Genomic DNA, 23548 nt, shown 5'->3' with positions numbered 1-23548 from the left:
AGTCTTCTAATTTGGACAATAAAAGCTATAATATGAAGATTACTATAAGGAAATTCAAGATCGTTATTCTACCCATTCCTAGGGATCACACCACCTGCACGACGACACAAGTTCCTAAAAAGATATAGAGTGATCCTGGGTCTGTCAGAGTCAAGCATATATACTTTGGATATTTGGTCGTTGACTAAACATTGTGCCTTTTTGGCCTATTGGCCTAGTGGTAAAACTCAAGCAACCACGATACCTAACAAACGCTCCTAGGCCTAAGCGGCATGAGAATAGACAAATCAGCGTCTATATCTATAAAGAGTTTGGTAGTGGAGAAGCAGCCAAGATTTTACGGGCATGCCGCATATGGTAGTAATCCACCCTTCCTTATTCTAGGGTGATAAAACACGTGACATTGGTGTTGCCATCCTCTTTAGCCCGTTGATTTACCGTCATCAATATTTAGTAAGGTGACATAGAACATTCGAGATTACTGCTAGGTGGCGCGGACTAAAAGACCAGCCACTCACTATAGTCCTTCCTCGTGTCTCTCGTATCACCTATAAATTCACTGTCACCCCGCCGTATACTGTCAGTAATAACAGCACGTACTATATACTGATTTTTAAATAATGGCCTTACTAACGGGGGACATTTAACTAGCTCCTATAGGTTTAACGAAATGTAGGCTACTACCCTCCTAAACCAGACCACGGAATAGACTTAAGACCTGAATCTATCTTGACATATTGCCACTGGATCCGTCAAACTAACGGGGGGTCCCTTCTGCTATAGGCATCCTGGTCAAACCTAACAACCGAACGAGTAGGGGGTCCTATTCCCAAAATTCTCGACACGGCTAGGGCTGCACCCGAATACGAATAAGCCTATAGCCCTAGGTGCCAATTCCTAGAAGCTGTCAATCGAAACGTAGATAGACTTCTACAGACTATAACGATTCGTGGTATAGTTCTTAACTATTATCTCGACGCGTTAGATCTAAGGACGCTATAGTGATGTTACCGTAATGGCCGAATTCAATACTCTGCTAGTAATACTCTAATAAGTTTGAAATCACCCTAACGGGATGGCTTAGGGTCCCATTAAAACTATAGTGGATAATACCACCTAGTGCGTTATTAGGACTACGTGATTCGCCGTAGATAATAACACGAAACTAGCGAATAAGTGGTCGGACCGTATTCAAGCTTCTAGTAGAGATACTAAGACCAGCCTTAATATTAGACAAAATGGAAATGTTAATAGTGGCATCTAAAAAGGAGCCGGCTGTTAGATTAAATTCAAAATGTCGGAGTCTCTTAAAAAAAAGTAACTTATAAAGAAACTCGGGACTTTTATAATTATGAAGATAAGGGATACGGGCCACGATAGTAGCACTTACGCTAAGAATAGTCAGTTTTGTCCCATCATTAGGACGAATATCAGAAACGTATATATAACCCATACTAATAATCCTAGTCAAACCCTATTAGGTCCACCGGCTTATCGGTAGCTCTTTTATAAGATATGCAGTAGTCACTATAAGGATGAAGTCGCAGATATATATAGTCGCGCTATAGAGGTATACAATATTGATGACGTAGTCTATATTGATGTAGTGTCCTTGCCCGGTTCGTTGCCAAAATTCTCTGACGGGCTGGCATTATAACATAAGGACAAACTAGAAGGCGATGTTAATAGTATATGTCACACTGATGATAGTGTATATGATCAAAGAGTGAAGCCGTCGCATTATGAAACGGAGAATTGATATTACGACTAAGATCTTCGTTATTATAACTACCTAGAGGTAGGCTGGCTAAGCAAGCCACCACCACTATAATTAAGGCGGTTATCACTAGCAAGAGACTATGATCATTGAGTTGATAAACTTAGGGAAACTCACAAAGAGTGCTGTTTCGATTTCGGCGGAGCAGTCGAACTCATCAATTTTTTTACCGAATCCATATACGGACCCGGCTATTCCGCATATCGCAAACCATATATTCAATGCCTAGGAATTGATGGATATCAATAAGGCCCTTATATCTTAAGGGCATAAGCACGTCTTTTACTATTGCAAACATCATAGAACCGTCATCCCATCTAAAGGCTTTCACGAGCCTTAATCGAACAAAGCATCGTAATACGACTACGATAAACGATATACATAGGAAAGTAATCGTGATAATAAAAATCGGTTTACTACGCCCCACCAATATCATCTTCACCCGTAGTTATAAAAGCGATGATATAGCAGCCCATACAGATTGTCCTTCTAGGATGTATGTAGCGTTAGGGGCGAAGTTGGTTTTCATGGACTTCTATGTCAAGGGGATATAAAAAATGGCGGATGGGCAAGAAGGAAGAGCTGGGGGGGCGGGGACGAAGATTTAACGTACGCTTTTAATAGGACAAGCTCACCAAACAACTCTAGGTGGTATTTTATTGCATATCCCTCGGAGAAACCCTTAGGTACTAACGCTAAGCGTTGTCATAAACTAGTTTGAGCGAAAGTTATTTGAGCTTCATAATGGACCCATAAGCCTCCAAATTTTCGAAAGCTCGCCGACACGAACCGAGCGGGCCCGACTAACGCAATCCACCAATACTGCCTGCCGCTCACCGCTTTCACGGTTCGGACGTCCGGTAGTAATCCCTTTTCTGGATTTAGCCCCAAGAAAAAACGTATCTGGATTCTAGTGCTCTCCCGAGGGTACCACCTATCATTCCCCGGAGCTATATATTCCACTCCCGGGAGCAGGAGATTCTCTGGGAACTATGATCTGACTCCTAGAAGCGACTAAGAGCGTGCCTAGGAGCAATACCATGGATCCTAGGGTCGAACCTGATCCTAGGGTCCCCTGATCGCCCACTAGCACTGGTCTCGCTCCCCGGAGCTATATTATTCACTCCAAATAGCTTTATAGTTCTTACTTCTGGGAGCGACTACATGCATTGCTGGGAACCTTACTATATGTCCTGGGGCTGATATGATTCCGGATCTCAGTCGCGAGATCTGGAATACAGTAAGTAATCAACATGACTCTAAAAGCAAAGAGAATGGGGTTCTTTACCTTCACCTCAACAAATTAAGTCTCTTTTGATGCCTATCTTATGATCAACATGTGTTCCTTCATCTGTTATTTTTTCCGTCGGTAAGCGGTATATTACCGGTTTGGGACTAGCGTCACTCTGAAGCTATGCTCACCGAATTGAGAATTATACAGAATGCATGCAATAAAAAGAAGGGAAGAGTGACCGATCAATGGTGTCCGTCCATTGTGGTGATTTTCGCCCCTTTTTCGAGAAGAGATAGCAAGCAAAGAACTGCTCATAGAGTTACGAAGTTACTGTAATAAGGCAATAATATATATAACACGTCCAGCTGCCTTAGACTTTACGTATATTTGTCTACTCGGGATCTAGGTCTGGGGTAAGCACTGTGTATAAACCGAATATTAAGGAATTAATTCTTTTATTTTTCTTCGAAAACATTTTTTTCTGTATTCGCATTTCGAAACAGCCAATTTTTCACTCACTGGCTACAAGTTTGCCTTCCCGTTGCCTCATGCTTTCCACCAACCTAGGTCTTACACCGCTTGTCGACGACTATGTGTTAATTCACTTGATATTGTCGAAAATATCGTCGAAAACGTAAAGTTGTAAATTCGGCCAACTCCTAAATAACCGTTGCGTTTCTTTCTTCATCACCATTGTGACTCTGCGAGCAATTTGGCTATCTTACTTCCCCCCCCCCCCAAAAATTCGGTTAGCGTCTTTACCTCCGTAGTTCAGAACGACGCTAGTCCCAAACTGGTAACTAGTGACCTCGTGGACCGAGAATATGGCAAAAGAAGAATTAAGGACACAGAGAAATAGACGTCTCAAAAATTCTAGCCGCGTGCGGGGTTTTAAAATTCAGACGCAGCGTGCGATCGGGGCCTACACAACACAAAAAATTTTCACGCATAAGAATAACATATATGAATGACAAAACTCCAAGATTTTCCTTGGTTGCCATGAAATGGAACGCTGCTCAAATCCAAACACAGAGAACTCCCGGCACCTGATTTTTAATTAATGCAAGTTCCAAGAAAGCCTTTCTGGGCATTGTCAGATGACATATGCAGATCGTATTGCTCTTGCTGAGCAGCCGCACGAATGATATGGTCAAAAGGCATGATTTTTTGGGTGGCTTTGACGGAGACTTGCCAGGAAATGTAAGACTGTGTCTCAACGTCGCCACAGAATGCCTCCCAGAGAAGGCACACGTTTGCTTTACCACCGGGCTCAGATACCTGCATCTGGTTTAGTACCCCTGTGACCTGAGAATAGTCAAGCCAAAGTCTCCCGGTGGGACCGGAGATACCATGGGTTCCACTAAACTCTTCCGAAAAACGGATTGTGCCAGCAAATATGCCTAAGAAGTCTCCTTCGCAAACGGGAATAATAGACGAGACAAACACAGACCCGTTGTCTTTGGGCAAAAGGGTGACAAATGCGGACTTATCGGTCCCACCTTCATACACCAATTCATCGCCGTGTCTAATGCCTAGATTATCGGTAGAAACAGACTCCGCGGCGCACTATTTGAAAGTTTCCTCTTCAGCGAGAGAAGCCCACTCATTCGAAGCACTATTCCACGAGGTTTCTAGCACTTTCAATAATCCTCGCACGTGAGGATCGTTGAGATAGCTTACCCGTTTCAAATCACCTATACTCTGTGATAAGATCCGCGTTTCTAATTGCTCGATATAAGGGCGATACTACTTTTCCCACTCTAAAACTTTGTTCACAAGTGAGATTTCCGCTGTTTTGGAATAGCTTCTATAAAAGCTATCGAATTCTTTCGAGCGGTAAAGAAGAATTTTGTGAGCGCTAGCCTCACGTATTTTATATATATTCTTCCAGAATGTACGATATTATCGCTGATTCTTAGGGCCCAAGCTATGCCCGATGTCCTCTATAAATCTCCTTATAGCAGCTTTTTCCGCTATTAAAAATCCATCGATCGGGCCTTTCGCGGGGGGCAGTGTTATAGGATCGATTAGAGCGGCGCATTTAAGGATGATTGGCCAAAAGATAGTTTCGTTGTAGTTAGTCTGTATTGCTCTGCTAGCGTTTAAAGCAGTGTCCTGTTACGGACATGCTAGTCACCAATCAATTATGGAGACCGCAACTACTGATGGGCCACCGAGAGCCAACCAATCGATCTGTCATCAGATCACGTGCAAGATCCTATACCTTAGGATCCCCGGGCGTTCAGGGAAAAGAGAAACCGTGATCATGCTCAGTGAGCAAGAGCATGATCAGCCCTGAGCAGGACCCACTTCCAGAGGATATCCGGTACATATGTTACTGTATGGACCAGCAAACCTCTGCCACCACGATTAGGCAATCACCACGTGACCGTGACTCCCAGATCTACTCCACGGGAGTATATCCAGGAGTCACCAGCGACTCCAATAGTGACTCCAGGGGAGTCACCCAGGGAGTAGGATACGAAGGATATATAAGGACACTCTCTCATGTACTTAGTCTAGTTCTTCGTCTTCAATCATACATTGTTACTTATGTATACCTTTGGAACTTCAGTGACTCTTTAACTTGATTATAACTTGATAACACTCACGAGCAGACCAATACTCCGGTATAGATCTACTCGGCGCTCTACCTAGCATCGTTCCTCGATACCTTAATAGGACCCATCCTATAGTAAGGCCTATTAGGCAATAGTACGGTTGAGAGTATAGATCGTTGACGTTAGAAACCTAAGAAGCATAAGGCAAGTATAACCTAGAAACCTTCTAACCTAACTGTGACTAGTTAGCAGTGTGTAACATATTAAAGACCGTCTCGAATCAAGTTTCGAGTCATAACAAACAAACATGTCTCACGTCAGTGCTAGAAAGAAGCAGGTCACTCCACCCGTGGAGGACCTTGATTCTAACACCGAGCGCGATAACACCATTGCGGAGCAGAAGAAGAAGATTAACGAACTCGAGCACAACCTCAAGAAAGTCATAGATCAGCTTAGCAACTTAGGCGAGAAAAGCGGCACTAAGTTTAGTAAAGTCGACGAGTACCTCGAACAAATCAAAGTTTAAGTCAACGCTTCTGCGCCCATTAGCGCTATCTAGGCACCACGGTTGCCTAAGGCTAAGTGTTTTGAAGGAAACCGAACTAAGCTTCGAGGATTCCTCACTTAGATAGACATGCACCTAGACGTGAATAGCACCAAGATCCCTAACGAAGCCGGTAAGGTGATTTTTATATCAACCTACTTGCGCGGCCAAGCATGGGATTGGTTCGAACCATATATCCGTGATTACTATGGAAAGGATCCTAAAGAATGGTCAGCGACCACGATAAATATCTTTAGTGCATACCGCCATTTCCGCGAATATCTTGAGAACACGTTCGGCGACATCGATATAGTAAGAACGGCAGAAAAGAAGCTGTAACGTATCCGATAGACCACCTCGACTTCGAGCTACGCCTCTGAGTTCCTATAGATCATCTCTTACTTAGATCTGCCTAACCGAGCGTATATCCCGTACTTCGAAGCCGGGCTGAGATCTAACGTTAAGGACGAACTAGCGCGAATCGATCGACTAGAAACGCTGGACCAGCTTATCAAGGTCTTAGTCAAGATCGATAATCGCAATAACGAGCGACGATATAAACGTCGAGAGATAGAATAATGGAAGAAGGGTAAGAGCCACGGATTCAACCGATTTAGTAATAGGCGCCGCGACTAGGGACTACCACGGGACTCCGACCTATACGGCCCCAAACTAATAGAATTAGACGCCACTTAAGATAAGCAAAACGAGCGTCGTAAAAAGAATCTCTGCTTTACGTGCGGGAAACCAGGACACCGTATAAGGGAATGCAAGCAGAAGAAACCGTACGAAAAACGGTAACATATGCGAGCGACACGCGAAGAACTACATGCGACTCGAGAATCTAGAAAGGACTACCTAAGCAAAGAAAGCTTAGAAGATCTCTTGGCAAGATAGGAAAACCTAAGCCTAGAAGAGATAGCAGCGGGCAACCTATATATTGAAGGGTTAGCCGACGAGCAGAACATCGATTATCCAGAGATCGATTGGGATATAGTGGAAAGTCAAGGATGGATATAACACGATCCTCGGAACTAGAGTCATAACTTAGTAGGTCATGAATCCCAGAGGACACCAGTTGGCAGCCCTAGGGCTCGCTAGGTCCATAGGCCGCGGACGCACGGCCAGATAGGTCTTAAGACCACCACGGACTCTAGGAGTCAGATATAGGGCTCCTGGGAACACTAGTCACGTTCCCCGGAACCACCGTTGACCTAGGAACGCTAAGCACGTCCCTAGGAACAGACTAAGTAATCCCAGAAACACTAATAGAAAGTCCTAGGAACTATCGTCAACCAAGTAACGATAAAGAAGCCGATGAGCTTATTAGTCATCTCTAGGATGAGATTTAGACTAGCAGGTTGGACCAGCACCTTATTGCAGCAATTGAGGAAGGCGACGACCCAATAGGATGCCCTTACGAAGATTCCACTTACGCGTGTAAAGGATATACACGACACCTAGGACATGGCAGGATGGCTAGTATTATATGCTACGACGAGACGTGCACAACCTATGGGTTAGTAAAGTTAGATTACGGCATCGAACCGAGACCACTACGGTGGATGAAGAAGCCATAATAGAAACAAGTTTACTAAGGAATTTGGTACAACGGGAGACAACTATACGATTACGATAATCGTCCAATAACGCAGTTAGCTATAACCTTGTTAGGAACTCACGTCAAGCTATTCGTGATCTTACCTATAGGAAAAGCGTGGACCCTGATCGACTCGGGTGCCACTAATAACTTCATGAACCTAAGGTATCAAGAAAACCGATAAGTATCAACCAAGAAGTTGTCATAAGTGATACTAGTTATAGGACTCGACGGAGAAGTCCTCTCTAGGGGAGTCAGCGAAGAGACTATCACTCTGCCTATATCTGTCTACGGACACCTAGAATTGATCAAGTTCAATATCCTGGAAACGGGAGACTACGACATCGTCTTAGGCATTCTATGGCTTAGGAAGCACAACCCGAGCGTCGACTAGCAAACAGGACGCATATCATTTAATAGATGCGAGTGTGCGAAACAATACGACGACTACGAAACGCGTCGGAAGAAGTCTGCCTAACGGACTAACGGTAGTAACAACCAGTCCTGTAAGAGGAGGGCTAGGGTATTAGTTATAGGCGCCGCCCCGGACACTATAGAATAGTCACCAGATATGTCCGACCACGAATTGGCGGAATATATGATTGTTAAACACGAAAAGCTGTATACAACTAGCGACGAACCTAGGATTCTAGACGAATACCGGGAGTTCAGAGATGTCTTCACGGCACCGGCCGACGGAGTGCTACTAGAACACGGAATCTTTGACTATAAGATTAATACGATAGAGGGTATAGAACCTACTTTCAAACCTATCTATCAACTATCTTAGAAAGAATCCGGGGCACTTAAGGATTATATCGACGAAAACCTATAGAAAGGTTATATCCGCGCCTCCAAATCACTAGCGGGATACCCGATTATCTTCGTACCAAAGAAAGATGGGAGCCTTCGACTTTACGTGGACTATCGACATCTAAATTCGATTACCATCAAAGATCGACACCCGCTACCTTTGATTCACGAGATTTAGGATCGGATTCAAGGAGCAAAGTACTTTTCGAAGTATAACATTACTAATACGTATCATCGCATTCGGATTAAGCCAGGCCATAAATGGAAAACGGCATTTAGAACCAAGTACGGACACTACGAGTATATGGTTATGCCATTCGGCCTCACCAACGCACCAGCCACTTTTCAACGCTTTATCTTTAGCGCATTGGAAGAGTATCTTGACATCTTCGTTATCGCGTATCTGGACGATATCTTAGTATTCTCCAAAACACTCGAAGAACATATTAAGCACAACAAGCTGGTACTACATAAGTTGAGAGCTACGAAGGTCACTCTCAAACTCAAGAAATGCGAGTTTCACGTCTAGGAAATAGGATTTCTCGGATATCGCATCAGCCTAGACGGGTTAGGCATAGAAGAGGATAAGGTTAAAAGCATCATGGAATGGCCTACACCCAGAAACGTTAAAGAAGTGTAACAATTTCTTGGACTTACAAACTACTATCGGAAGATCATCGACGGGTATGCTAGTATAGCAACCGGACTCTACCAATTCACTAAGAAAGGACAAACATTTGTATGGGACGACGTAGCAGAAACATCGTTTTAGGAACTAAAGAAACTATTTAACAAACGAACGATTATAGCTACATTCAATTACGATCTACCAATCGTGTTAGAAACGGACGCCTCAGACTACGCTCTCGGAGCTAGACTAACTCAAGAAGAAAAAGGGACTTCCTAACCGGTCGCATTCTGGTCTAGGAAGATAATCCCTATAGAGCTCAATTACGATATGCACGATAAGGAACTATTAGCTATAGTGTCAGCATTCTAAGTCTGGAGAGTATATCTAGAAGGAGCAAAACACACTATGACGGTACGGACCGATCATAAGAACCTCACGTTCTTCACGACGACCAAGGTTCTCACACGACGATAAGCGCGATAGGCTGAAACCCTAGCACAATACGATTTTAGAATCATACACTGCAAGGGGACAGAGAATAGCCAAGCAGACGCTTTAAGTAGGCGACCAGATTACGAGCTTGGTACCAAGGCAGCGGAACCCGCTATATTAAAACAAAACCAAGATAGAACCATCTCGTACAACAAACAGATGCTGGCCGCGACGATCGAAGTCAAGGATGACGACCTTTTATAACAAATCCGAGTAGCGCAAGATAACGACGTCGCATCAAAGTCAGTCAGGGACGGGTCATACACCCAACCATAATTTACCACGGACGAGACCGGAATGGTCTACGCGCACGGATTGATATATGTCCCGCTACAATTTAGAAACGAGGTCATCCGAAGACATCATAACGACCTCGCACACGGACATATGGGGGTAGAAAAGATAGTGGAGCATGTTTCGCGAAACTACTATTTTCCAAACATGAACCGTAAGGTCCGATTCTACATCTAGGGATGCGATACGTGCCAAAGGAACAAGCTAGCACGACACGCACCATACGGGCAACTATAACTATCGGAGACACCAAATACTCCATGGGAATGGATCACCATAGACTTCATCACGAAGCTACCAGTCTTAGAAGGACACGACATGATCATGGTTATAGTCGATAGGCTCACAAAGTACGCCTATATGATTCCGACTATAGAAACCATTAACGCCGACCAAATGGCAAACATCGTGCTACGACATATGGTCGCAAACCATAGAATGCCGAGCAAGATTATATCAGACAGAGACAAGTTGTTCATATCAAAGATATGGCAGTCATTTACGGATCAAATGGGTATTGAGCTAAGACTCTCTACCGCATACCATCCACAAACCAACGGACAAACAGAAAGAGTGAACCAGACGTTGAAATAGTACCTACGGCACTACGTGAACTACCAGCAAGACGACTAGGCAGGACTATTACTAACAGCACAACTAGCATACAATAATGTAGTACACTCTACAACACGAGAATCACTATTCTTCGTAAACTATAGGTATAACCCTATGATGTTTAGAGAACCAATTGGTAAAACAGCCGTGGCGGAATTAGTAAGGCTAAAGGCCAGCGGGCTAAAACAGTTATATCTACAACTATCCAGAGACATTGACTTCATTAATATACGCATGAAAAAGTACTACGACTAACAACACCAGGAGGGACCTGACCTAAAGAGGGGGAAAAGGTTTATCTTTTACGCCGTAACATTAAAACCAAGCGACCTAGTAACAAATTGGACCATCTACGATTGGGACCATTCGAAATTGAAGAAAAATTGGGACCGGTCAATTATCGCTTGAGGCTACCGGAAAGCATGTAAAAACTCCACCTAGTGTTCCATATCTCGTTACTCGAACCCGCACCAAACAACGCTAAACTCGCGACAAATGTGGAAATAGAAGAAGAAACCGAAAACGAATATGAGGTTGAGGAAATTCTAGAAATGAAACGAATGAGCGGAAAGCCTCACTACTTAGTGAGATAGAAGGGGTACGATACCTCTGAAAACATATGGGAACCTATCGAGAACCTAAGGGGCTGCCCCTAGCTGGTTTAATAGTTCTACCGGAAGAATCGACTAGGAAGGCCAAGTCCATCCCCTCTAAGACGGAAGGGGATAGGGGACCGAACATCTGGGTCAGAGTAGGATTCTCTAACGTGGCGGCAAGAATCTGAGTATCGTGCTCTTCGGCGAGACGATCCAGCTTAGCGAGGTCCTCAATAGACGGAGGATCCTTAGCATCCAACTGCTCTATAACCACCGAGTCATGATTTAACATCTAACCACCACGATCTTTAAGAAACTATTGTTGTTTCTAAAGGCGAAGTATTTTTAACATCGCCTGATTCATTCGCTATGAATATTCAAGCCATTGTTTTTGGGCTTACTCCAACTCCACCGCCACCTTCTGACGGTCACGTTCCAACGATTCCCACTCACGATCGTTATGGAAACGCTTCACGTATTTACGACCGCGACGGGTACACTCCGCACAATTCTAACTTTTCGAGTCCATGACATAGTCGATGGAGTTGTTCGAACAGTGTTCACACGGGGTATCGACAATTGAACCCGCTACCAAAATAGTGTTGTATTGACGTAACCTATTTTTCTTACGCACTTCGTTAGAAACTAGCATAGTGAGGAGACGACATTGAGGAAAAGAAAAACATCACCAACCTAAGGGGGGACCGCAGATTTATGAGTCTCGGGGACGACACTCCTAGGAGAGGGGGAGATGATATTACGGACATGCTAGTCACCAATCAATTATAGAGACCGCAACTACTAATGGGCCACCGAGAGCCAACCAATCGATCTGTCATCAGATCACGTGTAAGATCCTATACCTTAGGATCCCCAGGCGTTTAGGGAAAAGAGAAACCGTGATCATGCTTAGTGAGCAAGAGCATGATCAGCCCTAAGTAGGACCCACTTCCAGAGGATATCCGGTATATATATTACTATATGGACCAGCAAACCTCTGCCACCACGATTAGGCAATCACCACGTGACCGTGACTCCCAGATCTACTCCACGGGAGTATATCCAGGAGTCACCAGCGACTCCAATAGTGACTCCAGGGGAGTCACCCAGGGAGTAGGATACGAAGGATATATAAGGACACTCTCTCATGTACTTAGTCTAGTTCTTCGTCTTCAATCATACATTGTTACTTGTGTATACCTTTGGAACTTTAGTGACTCTTTAACTTGATTATAACTTGACAACACTCACGAGCAGACCAATACTCCGGTATAGATCTACTCGGCGCTCTACCTGGCATCGTTCCTCGATACCTCAATAGGACCCATCCTACAGTAAGGCCTGTTAGGCAACAGTACGGTTGAGAGTACAGATCGTTGACGTTGGAAACCTGAGAAGCATAAGGCAAGTATAACCTGGAAACCTTCTAACCTAACTGTGACCAGTTAGCAGTGTGTAACATGTCCCTTCGAATGGTCTTGATTGCTTGATTATAACTATATTTGGATAACTCGTTGATATAATCCTATGTCTTCTCCAGCTTAGTTGTTACCATAGCTGTGCTAGTGTGCTGCCCGTACTTCGCTATAGCGGAGTTCGATTTGACGCATTCTATAATTATTGTTGTTATAACCTTCATTTCGTAGGCTGAATTCATATATAATAGTAAGGAGCTATCGCGGGGTATCGGTAAACCCTAAGGATTAGCGTCATCGACCTAAGGCAAAAAGTGAATCATAAGTCCCTTATCTCATCAATCATAGATTTGAAGCAGTAGTTAGTGTCTTACCGTTTAGCGCGTTTGAGGCGACAGATTTTTTTAGGGAGTCTTATCGCTAGATATCCCACTTTCACAACTCGCAGATGCTCTAGGACGCTAGTCCATCAACTTCAAGCTATAACTATTGTTTCTCTCTTCCTTTTTCGCTCCCCTATGCCAGCCATATTATTATAAGTCGTTCGGCCTTCCGTTACAGCCTATTTCAGAAGGCGCTCAGATCCACGTTTGTCATACGGAGGAGTGAGAGGTGTTTCGATCGTCTTTTCCTTCAGCTAAGAGTTAATCTCGGACCCGCTACCTCTCTCGGTCCTAAGTTGGGCTTCGCGAACTAGAAAAATTGTTAATGTCCGGATATCGCTTAGCACTTAGCGGGGGCTCGCTCACGATGTTCGATAGTATAGGCGGTAAGTGACCTAAGAAGCTCCTCACTACTTTTAACTCCACAAATCGCAAACAACTCCCAAATCTTCTGGGCTGCTAGGCCCGAAACAGTATCATCTATAGCGAGAGATAAGAACGGGAGGGAAGTTTGATTCCTTAGAGGTTCAAACCGGAACTCCTAACTAGGAATCCCATTTCGAATATTCTAGGTAGTGACGCCCTTCGAGGGCGGGGTTATAAGCCAATCAAATCAACTCTAGTGACTCGTAAAAACAGCACCATCTAGGCCAAAGCAAGATTTCACAGAGATTCACCTTTATTTGGGTGTCCGTCTCATCTACCTCATGAAAGCATCAATACAACAGTTTAATGCATATCAAGGTGTAAACCGTTGCTATAACATCCATCTTGAAAGTCCCACTCATAATCATCGTTTTTGAGATAGACGTCAAACAGCCCATCTAGCATATGCTTGACCATATAGGGCTTTTGAAGACCGTCGGAATTTGCGCTTGAAGTTTTGAAAATAAGATCTTGAGGCCGCTCATGGAGAGACGGTGGCCCGCAAGTTTTTTTTCGAGTCGATAAATGTCCTCAATGCACAGACAAACTAGCGAGGGCATGGATGGCATGACTCGAAGTCAACACGTTGGATCATAATCCAGATTGTACAATCTTCCCATTTTGTGTAAGTTAGCCGTGTCGGCTGCTTTGGGATTGATTTGTTGAACAGTCATATTGTAAATGATGAAGGCCGATCAGCGTTATGTTGATGTGTTGATGGTGCAGATGGTGATAAAATGGATTAAACAACGGCTGGTGAAAGAAAAACGATATTAATCTTGGGCAAAAGTACGGGCGTTCAAATACTGCCATTGGCTAAATAGATTGTGGTTACTTTCTCATCCTGAGCCCCACATGCGTCACGTGCATTTCCTAGTTCTAGGATATCATTCCGCCAGGCTTTAAATTCGTCCATGTATTTTCGGTAAGTCCCCGTAAATTACGGTAATATCATCTCTTTTACCCTACGTCCCATAACTGGTGTCACCACCTACACTCTTTCATCCATTGTTTCTCGAAGCCTAACTGCCGAGACACGCAAGCCTATACTACAATTTCGCCCGGAATACCTGTCAGTGCGACCTGTATTGTTTCTTATATGCAATAGCTAGAACACGAGCTTTACTTCCACCCCAGAGCACTTTGCGCTCGAGGGAGCCATTTCTGTGTACGAGAGTTCACAGATATCTGCAATCATGATCAGCGCCTCGGGAAGTTGTTGGACCATATCGTCATCCACCAGGACCTTCAAGCCTTTATTCTTGACCCAAATTTAACGAGAGACAAGACAAGGGTCGATCTGCAGTTTCTCCGCAAGCTCGACTTTCAAATTGAGAGAAGTGCGATCTGCTAGGTATATTGCATAATAGCTGCCCTGGGGCTGCTTCCCGCTTTGAGTGAACTGGAGGTAAAAGCATGCAACTGCGATAAAGTAAGTGAATGAAAATCAAAGTCTGCTTTGTTGTGGTACGAACCAGACTTGGAACAACAATTCGCAGGAGGTGAAGAGCTTTGAGAAGTCCCAATAGAGACTTTTGGCACTTTGGGCGGTGGCAGGTTGGCCTTTTTTGACAAGTCAGCCGCTCCTTGGGGGGCCAAGATTATAGCACGTGTGCTATGTTGATTATCCAAGAACGCATCTTTCACAGAAGTGCTTGATCCATCTGATAAATAGATAGGATGTAGATCCGGATCATCCTTCACGTTACCACGAAGACTAAGTACACTCACTTGACGGGCCGATGAAAGGATCTCAGTCGTTGTAGCAAGCTCGGCGTGAAGGTCCGTATCCGACATAGGGCTGTTGCACGAACTCTGTGACCACTTGCGCTTATCCTGAGGCCGAATGTCGATCTGTCCACCGTTCATCAAACTGTTGTTGCGACTTCGTCTACCGAAATCGGCACCTGTCTCTCGGTCGATGATTTGTTTGTTGAGCTTTTCAATCCTTTTCTTGACATGTGTCTTGTCATTCGATAATTTTCGTTCGGCACCGTGATCTCTAAAGAGCTTCACCAAGGTTTTCGTGCTTTTTCAATATGCAACGCAATGAAAGCTCTGGAATCTTTTTGAGCGCTTCTGTCTTGAATTCTTTTTTTTAAATATCTAGTCTAACCAAAGCTGCGTCAATCAGACTTCCTTCTCCTTGTGCAGCAAATTGGGACCATTGAAACCCCTTGTTTAGTTTATGATTTTGGGAACTTCAAGTCTGGATAAACTCGCTTGGCCTTTCCCTCAAGCACTTCCCTCAGGTAATCTTCAAATCTCACACCATTGAAGTCTGGATAGAGCTCCTTGGAAGTCACATATCCCAAAAACTTTGCGTATTCTGGCGTATTGTCTCCTCGCAGGCCCCAGGACAGACAGTATTCGCTCGTATAAAGCATCAATTTGTCAAGCGCATCTGTGGATCCTTCTTTCATCGCCTTTCTAGCGGTGTCGACTCGTGAGTGTATTTCGGCCGCGGGAAGCTAGGAAATAATTAGCGGATTCTGTATACGGTGCATGGAGACCAAAACATACATAGGTTCTTTCAATTTTCTCCCCACTCAGCTCCCCCATCAGCTTGAATATCTTGTCCTGTGTGAGTAGCTCGTTGTACGCAAACACCATCTTGTTCAGCGTGCGAGGGTCCACGATTATTCTCGCGACATAACGACCGACATCTCGCAGGTCCGTGAGCCCGCTAAGCTGGTCGCCATCGCCGATGATTGCGTTAGCGTCAGGGTTCATCACCGCGTAGTCTACGCGGCCAGATGGAACACGAGGGACCGCAACCTGAAACCACCAGCCAACATCTATGATCGTGTACGGCAGGGATAGCTCGCGGATGTGATTATAGACATCCTCTTTCTTCAAAGAAAGTATTTTGTTAGCTCTCATCCTGAATGCTTTATTTCTGAGTTGTTATAAGGACGAGGCAACCGTACCTGGTCGCGCAGCCACATAACCCCCTTCGGTGGTGCAACCGTAATAAATCCGCAGGGGATAAATCGCTTCACACCAGCTGCTTTTGCAGCGGTCGCAAGTGGAATCTGGTCCAGTTGAGCTGTCGGCCCGATGGCGGAGATGACCACGTCAATCCCAGAAAGGAGCTTGATAAGTTCATCCTGTGGCCCCTGAAGGTCAGCAGGGGCCAGTTTAACCCCGCGCTCTTTCAGCGCGACATTCTCTGGTTTATCTGCTGACGCCGGGCGCAATAGGGCGGTGATTTCCTGTCGTGAAAATCAGTATGACTCCCAACTTATCTGAGATGCTCCTGACGGAGCTAGTGTCTTTCGATAGAATATCGCAGATCAATACATACAAACTCAGTCGGGAATTCCAAAAGACTGTTCGTAATGGATGCTCCTGTCTGCCCTGCGGCGCCAACAATAAGGACGTTCGTGGTGGTCATCTGAAATGTTTGGATCGTGTCAGCTCACGAGGATGTAGTACGAATTTGTCAAAATTGATAACCTGAACGTACTCTTCGTTGTCTCCAGTTGATATCTTTGAAAATGGGAAGAATCTGGCGAAAGATATCCAGGTAAGGAAATGTAGAACTCTTTTAAACCCCTAATTGTCTTGGTAATACCGACGGGTTGCGCCTCGGACCTTCTTAGTCAAAGACATGTTTGTTTGTAATCTATGATGTTGTCAGCAAACCCACGCATCATTGCTTTCAAATCAAATTAGTATTTGTTTCAGATTCATTCAAAACCATCAAGTTCATTTTGTAAAACGTTCCATAGAAAACTTAGAACATTTCTTCGTTGGAACGCCGTATGTAATGTACAAGGTGAGTGGCTAAACTCTACTACCGGAGACAAGGAGATATTAAATAACACCGAGCAGTAAGCTCTGTATGCCATGCCATTTAGCACTTTGTCAATCCTTCGTAACTCGACAAGAAATCAATATTTGATCCTTATAATAGAAAAGTGAATAAACGCAATGTAGGATGATACTTGTTGTTTTCTCACAACAAAATTAGATGATAGTCCACGAAATTTATATCAAAATACATATTATTATACCTGCGTATCTAATGTAGCAAGTTACTTCAAATTTTGAACATAGGCTATCCATCATTTCCAAATATAAATCCCAAAATATTTAGCAAGATAGATGGGAATTTATTGAGATATAATAGATCGGGATATGCTATTTTGCACGGCATACAGAGCTTACCGCTTGGTGATGCTTACCGTTCGATGGTTGAATACGTTGACCTAGTTACGTGGGTTGATAAGATGATGTAATTGCGGGACCAACGTCGAAAAATGCCGGCAAACATTGCTTTAGAGTTTAGCGGCTACGGAAGTTGATCGTTCCGAATCTAACTTTGTAATCAAATCCGCGAATTAAGATTAGCGGCTACGGAAGTTAATCCTTCGATTCCTTCCGAGTTTAGCTTTGTAATTTACTTCAACAACTTTGTAAACATAGCACAGTGGTGCGCTCCACATTGATTTGCGCATTCACTTTTCTGTCATTCAGCATGTGGGATAATCCACAGAATCTTCTCGCAAAGATCGCTTACAAATGTTAGCAACATCGGTTTCAACGGTGGCGATGCCAACCCAGACATTTAAAACGCCCATATTAACGGCCCGCAACTGATACTGGGTTCTTTTTAGTGATCAGTTGCCTGCCAAAACCGATTCAGCATGTCGTCTACACCGCGCATTCAGTCTGACTATGTCGACCTGCTCCTCTTGCCCAGCCTCTGAGCTTTACATTCTCTGGGCGGTCTGCGCCGAACCGTTTTCTAAAGGGTGCTATGAGTGAGCATCTCGCGTCCTGATCCCCTACCGATCTAGATGCGCGCGGCATTCCCTCGCCTGCACTTATCAAGGCCTACGGCCACTGGGGTGAGGGGAAGGTCGGTCTCCTCCTGACCGGGAATGTTATGATAGAACCCGATCAGCTTCAGGCTGCGGGCAATCTGGTCATTCCATGTGCCGCTCCATTTTCTGGCGAGCGGTTTGACCGTTTTCATGAGCTTGCATCGGTCGCAAAGGCTCATGGTTCGCTCATTATGGCCCAGGTATCGCACCCGGGCCGCCAGTCACCGGAACATCTCCAGCCATGTCCAATCAGTGCCAGTGATGTTCCCCTGTTGGGATTCATTAACGAGGCGACATATGCGAGGCCCCGGGCCGCGACAAAGGAGGACATTGCTTATGTTGTGGAAAGCTTCGCCCATGCTGCCGAGTACCTCGATAAAGCAGGATTTGACGGTATCCAGTTGCACGGTGCCCACGGTTATCTCCTTAGCCAGTTTCTATCCCCGACCACAAACCAGCGAACGGATGAATACGGAGGAAACCTAGAGAACCGCATGCGATTAGTCCTGGAAATCAGGAACGAAATTGCTCGGCGAGTGCGAAGGGATTTCGTCATAGGCATCAAGATCAACAGTGTGGAGTTCCAAGAAAGCGGATTCTAGCCGGATGATGCCAAGGAGCTGTGCGGTGCGCTGGAGGAGAACCGATTCGACTTCGTGGAGCTCTCGGGGGGAGGTACGAGAACTGGCCCCTCGGTACGAAACGAGAGTCAACCATTAAACGTGAAGCGGTATGGGCTTGAACTCTGGATTTACGTCATGCTTGCGCTAACTAGTTTGCAGTTCTTCCTTGAATTTGCTAAGCTCATTGTTCCGACCTTGTCGCAGACCAAATCATATGTCACAGGCGGTTCAAAGACGGTCGAGGGCATTGTCAACGCCCTCGAGACAGTTGACGGTGTGGGGCTCGGCCGCGCCCTGTGCCAGGAGCCCCGATTATGCTCTGATATCCTCATCGGTATGGTTACAGGAGCGATTCAACAGAAACTTAATATGTCAGACTTCGGTCTCACGGTCGTCGCTGCTGGCGTACACATTAGACAAATGGGGCACGACTTGCAACCAATCAACCTCGGGTTGCAGCAAGATGTGGAGGCTTTCTCTCGTGCATTGGCTCAATGGGCCGAGGAGCGCAGGAATGACCAGGAAGGAAAAGTGTATCAGTTTTTTGCCTTGCCAGGATATGGTGACCCATATACTACTACAATTGCTTAGAATTTGGCACAGCGACTTGGAATATATGCGAGTAATGGTGCTTGACTTGATTTAATTCACCATTAGAGCCTACATTTTACTACAGTAGTAGTAGTAGTAGTAGAATTCATTTACCCTGACCCTTCGCGAACGATATGCAGGCTACAACAACTGTTTTTTAAATACATGTTTTTTTGATCCACTGAGATTGTTCCAAGCTTCCTGAACGATAAACTTTGAGCCTCACCTGATAAGGCGCTGGGGTACTCCACTGCCCCGGGTTGTTGTGTCTCTCCACAGAGACGCGATGGTGGTTATGTTGCGCCAGCGTTGGGAATCGAACCCAATACCTGCAGATTGAAGAGTAACCAATTGGTCATCCTGCAGGTTGCCTCGGAGTGCTACCCACTTACACTACCGCTACTGGCAATACCTGCAGTACGTCCCGAAACTGGTGTCGCCACCTACACTATTCGATTGTTTCTCGAACCCTAATGCCAAGACATACTAGTACATATTGGGAGTTTTTCCGGAGTATCCCTGTCAATTGGGCCTGTATTGCTTCTTACATAACCCTTTGGTGAGGTGTATTCGCTTGTAAATTTAATACATCTAACATACCACACTTCGAAAACCATCTCCATGGGATGGGGTAGTATTAACACTCAATCACAAGCGGTTACATAAGGATGGCGCCAAACCTACCATTGTTCATGAACCTTACCCTCCCGCAACTCGCCGCTACTTTTCGTACGCCTTTGGCCCCGGAAGAATGGGCTGTATTTGGCCCACTATCCCAAATAATAGGCGATCTTCTTTCGAATAGAAATCGCGGGAAGCGGGAATGCGGCCGCATTTGCCCCACTATCTCAAATTAGAGGCGATTTTTTTTTAAATAGAAATCTCGGGAGGCGGGAAATGCGCCCGCTTGCATTCATGCTGTAATCTTAAAGGTTATTCGAAATAATTTTGATCATACTCAAATCCTATTCTATCCGGCCTATCCGAAACGAAACGTATAAAAGCACGTCGCGAGTAATGCAATCAAAAAAAAAGTTCTATCTCGAGAATCAGTTTCAATCCATTCCCTCAATCATACTTTCGCAAATCCATCTACGACAATGTCTTCATTTCCGCAATTCGGCGAAAAGACTGGTGCTCTTGAAGTCGCCAAAGCGTTCGAGGAGGAAATTCGGGGGAAGCACGGTATTCTACCATTTTGAATATGCTCAAAATATCAAGTGAGCGTGAAACTGACATTGGCGGCAGTTCTTATTACTGGTGCCGCAGTTTCAGGAATTGGCGGAGCTACAGCTATGGCCATTGCGTCCCAGCATCCCGCTAGCCTGATCATCTGTGGCCGCAGTGAGGACAGATTGAATAATATGGCATCAAACATAGGGCAGTCTTACCCCGACGTCCATGTAAAACCTCTTGTGATGGATCTGTCATCTCAGAAGTCTGTGCGAGATGCCGCAAAGAAGGTTCTCGAAAACTCGGAGATAATCGACCTTCTTATCAACAATGCTGGTATTGCATTGTCTGATAAGCGTCTTGCTGGTGATGGCACGGAACTTCAACTTGCTACCAACCATATTGGACATTTTCTCTTTACCAATTTGATTTTGCAATCATTGCTTGTGGCCGCGAAATCAAACCCTGCAGGTTCAACACGTGTGGTGAACCTGACGAGCCTCGGTTATCTTTTCTCGCCAATCAGGTTCTCTGATTATAATTTCGACAAGTCAGATATCCCGGAAGAGGAACGCCCAAATCGGGATTATATCAAAGGCTTTGGGCTTCCCCTTGGACCAGAGCCTTTTGGCTCGTGGGAGGCATATGGACAATCGAAAACTGCCAACATCTTGTTTAGTGTCTATTTGAATGAGCACCTTGCAAGACATGGCATTTCATCTTTTTCGGTTCATCCAGGCTTGGTGCAGACCGAGCTTGGTAGGCACTTGCCTGGCCAATCAGAGGATCTCGCAGGTATACAGAGCGTTTTACAACCAAAGACATTGGACCAGGGTGCTGCAACGACGTTGGTTGCCGCTTTTGACCCCTCTCTGAAAGGTGTGTGCTCTCCAGAGTGATTCATACCGAATTCGAAATATTAATCGACCTCATTGATAGCATCGAGCGGAGTTCTTCTTGCTGACTGCCAGTTAATTGGGGCTGAAAAATATGCCGTTGACCCGAAAGCAGCAGAACGTCTTTGGCAGTTGAGTGAACAGATTGTTGGACAGAGTTTCAGTATTTAATTTTCGTAATCTCATCAATTTCCACTCAAATATTTCTTCCTTTGATCCGCACTACCTTCGATTCCAATTAAATACTGCAACGAACAAACGGGCTTGAACGAAGTTACTTTAAAGTATTCACGCGACGCCTCATTATTTTGATATTCTCGGCGTAACAATTCATTTCAGCTCCAACATCGCTTTTAATTGTAGCTTTCACAATTTCTTCAACTTGTGCCTGCTCCTGCCTCCTAGGTTTCCATGGCCTTTAAGGTATGACACGCATCGACGATGATATAGGTCCATTTGCAAGCAATCATTCATTCATATGAACAAAAAAGGATACATAGTGTGGTTACATTAGGTGGGAGAGGTCAAATTTAAGGGGGAGAGAGAGAGAGAGAGAGAGAGAGAGACAGAATGAATGAGGAGTGTAGGGGGGAACTTGACGACACTTCATTTCCCAGTTTCAGCTATTGGCCGAGATTCAAGAACATCATGGTACTTTTCCATGGAGAGATATTGAGATCCAAGCCTCCACCGCACCCCAAGCTGTTCTAATGCTGTTTTCATGTTTTCTATCCTCCAATGAACTGCAACATCACCACTCTCATGCCAAATAAATTGCAATGTCGCCATCACACAATAAATAGCGTCTAAAATAAGGGGACAAACTTGATCAAGCTGTTCGGTTGGGTCTGGGACTGAGGTAATAAATTTCAATAGCTCGTTCGTGAACTGATTTGTCTGTTCGCTCACATCTCGTAGTTGTTGTACTGCAAGAACTTGCATCTCTGCTTCGTCTCCATTTTGAGCTTCCTTTCCTGCGGAAATGCCCATACCAGCTTGCAGTGTCTCTGGGCATGCATAACTATCCAGAACCATGATCAATGCAGACCAGGCTAAAAAGCGGGGGGCTATACTGGCGAAATAACCGTATGGTGCTGAGGTTGGAGGATCCGCATCAAGTTGAAGAATGAAGTTGTTTAACGAGTCAGTGAGACAAACGGCATCGGAAAGGCGTAAAGTGCCCGACGAGCGAGCACAAGAAACATGCGTACTGGCGCGGCCAGCCAGCATGGCTGATTGACAAAGCCGAGCGAAACAAGGTTGAGGAACAGAGAGCGGGATTGAAACTGTACGGTGAATGGCGCTCGAAACGTAACCTTCATCCTGACACAATGAACGATTTCTTATCAATGATTGGTTCTCTACCGCGCATCTGGAATATTAAGAGAGAACTTACCCAAGCACTATCATCAACAGGAAGAAGATCGGTGTCCTTCGGATCGGGGGCACTGAACTTTCTCTGACTCCCAATGGAAATGGCTCTGTCTAAAATAAAGACACCCCACCATACTCTTCTCCTCTCTTCCGCTTCTGTCCAAGTTGTCTGTCCATGATGAGTCAGTAATGATTTCTCACAAAAAAAAGAACATAATAGTCCAGGGGGGAAGGATGGGCAGAGCCTAACTTACACTCCGCTCTAGAGTGTTGTATAAGTCAGTCTGCGAAGGCAGTCCTAGGATTTCAGAATAACGGGAGCAGGCACCGATGGTCATCCATGCGGCTGGATATATCGCATGGCCGTACTCATAATACGCGACCAACAGCATAGCCTGCAGATAGAGCAATGATACCGCGCCAGCCGATTCAAGGGCTGCAAGAAAGCGTTTTGACACAGCATACAAAGGGTTCTCTTGATACGAAGTTCCTTGCTCAGGCCTGGAAGTTATCAACTTCATTGCAAGAAAAAGCATAGCCAGATCGGAGCCCCTAGTCCAGAAGGTGATGCCAAGGTCAATTCGCTTCCTTGAGATAACGGGTAACCACAAATGTATTGTGTTGAAGTAATCTGTGGTGACTTTCTCAATCGTTTTTTCGCCGCTTAAAATTGTCAAT

At 44.9% G+C, this 23548-nt stretch overlaps 9 protein-coding genes across 9 annotated transcripts; 3 read left to right on the top strand and 6 right to left on the bottom strand.

The window, feature by feature from the left end:
- Positions 1-961: 961 nt before the first annotated feature.
- N7471_002228 (uncharacterized protein) lies at positions 962-1453 on the bottom strand (the record flags this gene model as incomplete). Its single annotated transcript, XM_057274948.1, has 3 exons — positions 962-1033; positions 1067-1165; positions 1187-1453. The coding sequence occupies 3 exons, from the start codon at positions 1451-1453 to the stop codon at positions 962-964; spliced, it is 438 nt and encodes a 145-aa protein (XP_057139586.1).
- A 140-nt stretch (positions 1454-1593) lies between these two features.
- N7471_002227 (uncharacterized protein) lies at positions 1594-2213 on the bottom strand (the record flags this gene model as incomplete). Its single annotated transcript, XM_057274947.1, has 4 exons — positions 1594-1669; positions 1790-1857; positions 1895-2002; positions 2064-2213. 4 exons carry the CDS (start codon positions 2211-2213, stop codon positions 1594-1596), a joined length of 402 nt encoding a protein of 133 aa, XP_057139585.1.
- Positions 2214-4064: 1851 nt separating this feature from the next.
- N7471_002226 (uncharacterized protein) lies at positions 4065-4295 on the bottom strand (the record flags this gene model as incomplete). Its single annotated transcript, XM_057274946.1, has 1 exon — positions 4065-4295. One exon carries the CDS (start codon positions 4293-4295, stop codon positions 4065-4067), a length of 231 nt encoding a protein of 76 aa, XP_057139584.1.
- Positions 4296-6206: 1911 nt separating this feature from the next.
- N7471_002225 (Retrotransposon polyprotein) lies at positions 6207-6695 on the top strand (the record flags this gene model as incomplete). Its single annotated transcript, XM_057274945.1, has 2 exons — positions 6207-6428; positions 6507-6695. 2 exons carry the CDS (start codon positions 6207-6209, stop codon positions 6693-6695), a joined length of 411 nt encoding a protein of 136 aa, XP_057139583.1.
- An 8872-nt stretch (positions 6696-15567) lies between these two features.
- Positions 15568-16778, bottom strand: N7471_002224 (aromatic alcohol reductase; the record flags this gene model as incomplete). Its single annotated transcript, XM_057274944.1, has 4 exons — positions 15568-15852; positions 15905-16234; positions 16312-16596; positions 16689-16778. The coding sequence occupies 4 exons, from the start codon at positions 16776-16778 to the stop codon at positions 15568-15570; spliced, it is 990 nt and encodes a 329-aa protein (XP_057139582.1).
- A 1086-nt stretch (positions 16779-17864) lies between these two features.
- N7471_002223 (uncharacterized protein) lies at positions 17865-19427 on the top strand (the record flags this gene model as incomplete). Its single annotated transcript, XM_057274943.1, has 3 exons — positions 17865-17910; positions 18187-18749; positions 18816-19427. 3 exons carry the CDS (start codon positions 17865-17867, stop codon positions 19425-19427), a joined length of 1221 nt encoding a protein of 406 aa, XP_057139581.1.
- A 1100-nt stretch (positions 19428-20527) lies between these two features.
- Positions 20528-21667, top strand: N7471_002222 (retinol dehydrogenase; the record flags this gene model as incomplete). The annotated part of the gene is made up of 3 exons (XM_057274942.1): positions 20528-20612; positions 20676-21479; positions 21540-21667. 3 exons carry the CDS (start codon positions 20528-20530, stop codon positions 21665-21667), a joined length of 1017 nt encoding a protein of 338 aa, XP_057139580.1.
- Positions 21668-22284: 617 nt separating this feature from the next.
- On the bottom strand, positions 22285-22726 carry N7471_002221 (uncharacterized protein; the record flags this gene model as incomplete). The annotated part of the gene is given in 2 exon segments (XM_057274941.1): positions 22285-22302; positions 22322-22726. 2 exon segments carry the CDS (start codon positions 22724-22726, stop codon positions 22285-22287), a joined length of 423 nt encoding a protein of 140 aa, XP_057139579.1.
- An 88-nt stretch (positions 22727-22814) lies between these two features.
- Positions 22815-23391, bottom strand: N7471_002220 (fungal specific transcription factor domain-containing protein; the record flags this gene model as incomplete). Its single annotated transcript, XM_057274940.1, has 3 exons — positions 22815-22868; positions 22893-23039; positions 23125-23391. The coding sequence occupies 3 exons, from the start codon at positions 23389-23391 to the stop codon at positions 22815-22817; spliced, it is 468 nt and encodes a 155-aa protein (XP_057139578.1).
- Positions 23392-23548: the final 157 nt, after the last annotated feature.

This window comes from Penicillium samsonianum (assembly GCF_028829775.1).
Source record: "Penicillium samsonianum strain IBT 33392 chromosome Unknown utg000002l_segment0_segment0, whole genome shotgun sequence".
NCBI classification, from domain to species: domain Eukaryota; kingdom Fungi; phylum Ascomycota; class Eurotiomycetes; order Eurotiales; family Aspergillaceae; genus Penicillium; species Penicillium samsonianum.
Note: the sequence above shows the minus strand (reverse complement) of the source record. Positions and strands in the feature narration are given on the sequence as shown.